Source organism: Loxodonta africana, chromosome Y (assembly GCF_030014295.1).
Source record: "Loxodonta africana isolate mLoxAfr1 chromosome Y, mLoxAfr1.hap2, whole genome shotgun sequence".
NCBI classification, from domain to species: Eukaryota; Metazoa; Chordata; class Mammalia; order Proboscidea; family Elephantidae; genus Loxodonta; species Loxodonta africana.
Genome location: NC_087370.1, coordinates 6,271,516 through 6,275,809, shown reverse-complemented (window position 1 = coordinate 6,275,809; position 4,294 = coordinate 6,271,516). Strand labels below are relative to the sequence as shown.

At 48.3% G+C, this 4,294-nt stretch overlaps 1 protein-coding gene across 1 annotated transcript; it reads left to right on the top strand.

The window, feature by feature from the left end:
- Positions 1–646: 646 nt before the first annotated feature.
- LOC135229011 (E3 ubiquitin-protein ligase RNF113A-like) lies at positions 647–1,672 on the top strand. The gene has a single exon (XM_064278755.1). The coding sequence runs from the start codon at positions 647–649 to the stop codon at positions 1,670–1,672; it is 1,026 nt and encodes a 341-aa protein (XP_064134825.1).
- Positions 1,673–4,294: the final 2,622 nt, after the last annotated feature.

The window sequence follows — 4,294 nt, the reverse complement described above, 5'->3', positions numbered from 1 at the left end:
CCAGAAAATAATGTTATACCATTACTGTATTCCAGGGATGACGTGAAGGGCTAGGAAGAGGGAAAAAATTAAAACCTGATGAGAAAAATAGGGTCTTGGGGTAAATTCCTAAAGGCTTGCAAGAGAAAACAGGAAATGAAAAAAATGTCAACGGAATAACCTAATTAAGAGTAGAGAAATGTGGATGCGAGAAATGAAAATCAAAACCGAGCCAGAAAGAATAGAGAGAGATTAGAGGTCGAGGAGAGTGGGGACAAGACTTATTTTCCCCTTGCTGAGGGGTGTGGGCCACTCCCGGGATGAACAAACACGTCACCATGACAGCGATACCGGGGAGAATCTCGAACCAGATCGCGGCAGAACGTCCTTCTAGGTTACTTAGAGGTGACCCGCTTTCCGGCTTCCTTCCCGGTAAGCTCCGCGGCGCTCCACGAGTGAGGAGCGTCCCTCCCTTCGCCAGAGGAAGCGACGGGGTCCGGTAGGGCTCAAGGGCGTGCGCGATCACGCCCTCGCGCTCTGGGGTTTTTGCGGTGTTTGCTGTGGCCTCTTTTCCTCCGACGCGCAGCAGAGCGCAGGGCGTGCTCTCACTTGACGGGGCCCGCGCTTTCCGACACGCCGGAGCCTCTCTGGAGCTCGGTTCTCCAAAATGGCAGAGCACCTTTCTCCAGGAAAGACGGGAGACCAGGTGTGCACCTTCCTCTTCAAAAAGCCTGGACGAAAAGGTGCTACAGGCCGCAGGAAGCGCCCTGTCTGCAGCCGAGATCCCGGAGAAAGCAGCAGCAGCAGTGAGGAAGGCAGCACTGTGGTTCGCCCGGAAAAGAAGCGGACGACCCACAATCCGATGGTACAGAAGACGCGTAGCAGCGGTAAACAAAAGGTGGCTCACGGCGACGGGAGCAGCGAGGAGGAGAATGAGCTCGAGAGTGTTGGCGTGGACTACACGTCCACTGGCTCAGGGGGACCCGTGGGGCCAGAGGATATGGGTGCAACCGCTGTCCACGAGCTAGACACAGAGAAAGAGCGTGACGCACAAGGCATCTTTGAGCGCGGCCAGAAGATCCAGGAGGAGCTGAGGGGCAAGGAGGGTGACAAGATCCATCGGGGAATCAACAATTATCAGAAATACGTGAAGCCCAAGGATACGTCTATGGGCAGTGTCTCCTCGGGGATGGTCAGGAAGGGCCCCGTCCGAGCTCCCGAGCATCTACGTGCCACGGTGCGCTGGGATTACCAGCCCGACATTTGTAAGGACTACAAAGAGACTGGCTTCTGCGGCTTCGGAGACACCTGCAAGTTCCTCCATGATCGTTCAGATTACAAGCATGGGTGGCAGATCGAACGTGAGCTTGATGAAGGTCGCTATGGTGTCTACGGCGACGAAAACTACCAAGTGGGAAGTGACGACGAGGAAATACCATTCAAGTGTCTCATCTGTCGCCAGACCTTCCAAAACCCAGTTGTCACCAAGTGCAGGCATTATTTCTGCGAGAGCTGTGCGCTGCAGCATTTCCGCACCACCCCACGTTGCTATGTCTGCGACCGGCAGACCAATGGCGTCTTCAGTCCAGCGAAAAAAGTGATTGCCAAACTGGAGAGGAATCGAGCTGCTGGAGAGGATGGTGCTTCCGATTTCCCAGAAGACCCCGATGAGGGTCCAATTCCCGTTATTTAAGTGTCTCCTAATTCTCCAATCACAGAATAAATGTTTTGTTGTTTTGGAGATCCTGTGTCCTGACTTTTTGGGGAAGGTGACTGAGGGGAGAAGGCAGGTACTCCAGTAGGGTCCTCAATGACTTGTAAAAGCGTCAAGGTGGGTACAACCTGGATTTTTAGTGCTGAGATAAACACTTTACCTGTGTGTAGCATATACGTTTTAGAACTCTTTGGCATAAAGTATGGGGATGGGATTTTTGAAGTTTGAGAAAACAGCTAGAACGTGCTTGAAGTAACCCAGGCTGCGATGGGAGCAAGAACTGGACCTGTTTATTGTATCACGTTTCTGTCACTTAATAGTTTGCTAAGGACGTTCACACATCTTTGTCGGGAGCCCTGAGGGCCTGTACTAACTTCAAAATGCACCAGAGCCAAAACGTGGGGTGAGGGGGTGGAAGGAAGAAGGTGGTTGGGAGACTGGTAGCTAGCACCACAGGGAGCATGTATGGTCAGTGGTCCTTGTTCTCTCTGAAGCATCTCTTGGTAACCATTCCCCCCTCCACCGCACTCTTTCATAGATGATAGAAATAGTCTATGCTGTGCTGTCCAGTATGATAGCCACTAGCCACATGTGACTCTTGAGCCTTTGAAATGTGGCTTGTGGCCAAGTATTGGACATGACAGTTCTAGATGGAACTTGCGAACCTGCAGAAGGCAAAGACCTAATATCTTATAACTCATTATCTGCAATTATCCATGTTCTCAGAGACTATAATAGAGCTGGTCACCCCGCCGTATAGTTAGTCTATGTACGTCTCTTCACAATTACTTTGTGAACTCCTTCAGTGACTAGGCCAGTGCTTATTAAAGTAAGCTCAGAGAGCTTTGAAAAGGGAGACTGGGGACAAAGCCTTAAATGCCAAGGTAAGGTGCTTCGACTGTATTTCTGTAGATAATGGGAAGACAGCAGAGGATTAGGGAAAGGAATACAGGCTTTTTTTTTCTTTAATATTTATTGTGATTGCAAGCAGAGCCTTGGTTGTGCAGTGGTAAAAAGCTCAGATGCTAACCAAAAAGCTCAGCAGTTCGAATCTACCAGCTGCTCCTTGAAAACCCTGTGGGGCAGTTCTACTCTGTCCTAACGGTAGCCATGAGTCGGAATCGGCTTGATGGCAGTGGGTATAGGTGGTTGCAAGCTATAGGATGGATTGCAGGAAGATGGAAGACAAGCAGGGAGACCAATTAGGCCAGATCATTAGCACATGGTTATTGCTCTAACTAGAACTTGGGCTTATCCCAGGAAACATGCAAGAATAAGTTGTAGGGTACAGTGTATTTTATTCACATTCATTAATCCCTTTAAAGATATTCTTTGAACAGCTGCTGTGCCAGGCACTGTGCTTGGCACAGGGGGTATTAGCAGCTTCTGCCCTCATGAAGCTGGACATTAAACAATGACAAGTGTGATGGAGTATCACAAAAGAGTGCACAGGGCTGATCTCCCAGGATTAACCCATGCCCTATTTTGGAGGACTTCAGAGACATAAACTCACTTGAGATAATGTGGTACATTCTATAAGAAAGAATGCACAAAGTAAGATGGGGATACTTGAGTAATTGCCTACTACCTCAGAGGCAGCAGTGGTGGTTCAATGGCAGAATCCTTACCTTCCTCTGGGAGACCTGTGTTCGATTCCCAGCCAACGCACCCCATGTGCGGCTACCACCTGTCTGTCAGTGAAGGCTTGTGGGTTGCTACGATGCTGAACAGGTTTCAGCAGAGCTTCTAGACTAAGACAGAGTACAAAGAAAGGCCTGGCAATTTACTTCTGAAAATCAGCCAATGAAAACCCTAGGGATCCAGAGGTGATTATTGCAATTGTTGTCAATAAGTTGTACACCTGTAAAAAGTTGAACTGGAAAAAGCCGTGTTGTAGATATATTTACAACAAAAACAAAAAGAGAGTAGCTGCTGAGGCTGTTCATGTACAACCAAAAACTTCATGGGATTTGGTTCCTTGGTTTAGGGTCTTGGTTTCATGGGGCGTCCTAGTTAACATGATTAGTGCTTCTGTTCTACCTCCTAGTTCACTGCATAGTGCCTGGGGTCTTAAAAGCTTTCAGGCAGCTATCCAAGGCACAACAATTGGTCTCTATTCACCCGCAGCAACAGAGGGAGAAGGAGAGTCAGGAATAGGAGGAGGATATGGAATGTGGGGTTAAGGGCCTCCATGAACAGCTGCCCCTTTGCCATGAGAGCAGAACTGGATGCTGCTTGGCTGCCACTACTGAAAACTTTGATCAAAGCTTCTGTAGAAGTATCCTGATCAAAAGGTGGGAAATGCAGAATAGACTTGCAAATTCTCATGGACTCCAGGCTTTTTGGAGCCATGCAGGCTGGATGAACCCCTGAAACCATTGCCCTGAGATGATCTTTAAACCTAAAACCAAAAATATCCCCTGAAGTCTTCTTAAAACCAAACAGTAGTTTAGCTTAACTAGTACAGAATGTCATCTTTGAACATTGTGTTCTTTTAAGATCTATATGGGATCAATTGATAACAAGCAACTCAAAAGATTAGATAGGGACCTTAGGGAGCAGTGTTAATGGGGGAGGAACAACTTAGAAAAGGGTTGAACA

What these genes read in the sequence shown, in the direction of transcription:
- LOC135229011 (XM_064278755.1), top strand. Translation starts at nt 647, where the DNA reads ATGGCAGAGCACCTTTCTCCAGGAAAGACGGGAGACCAGGTGTGCACC.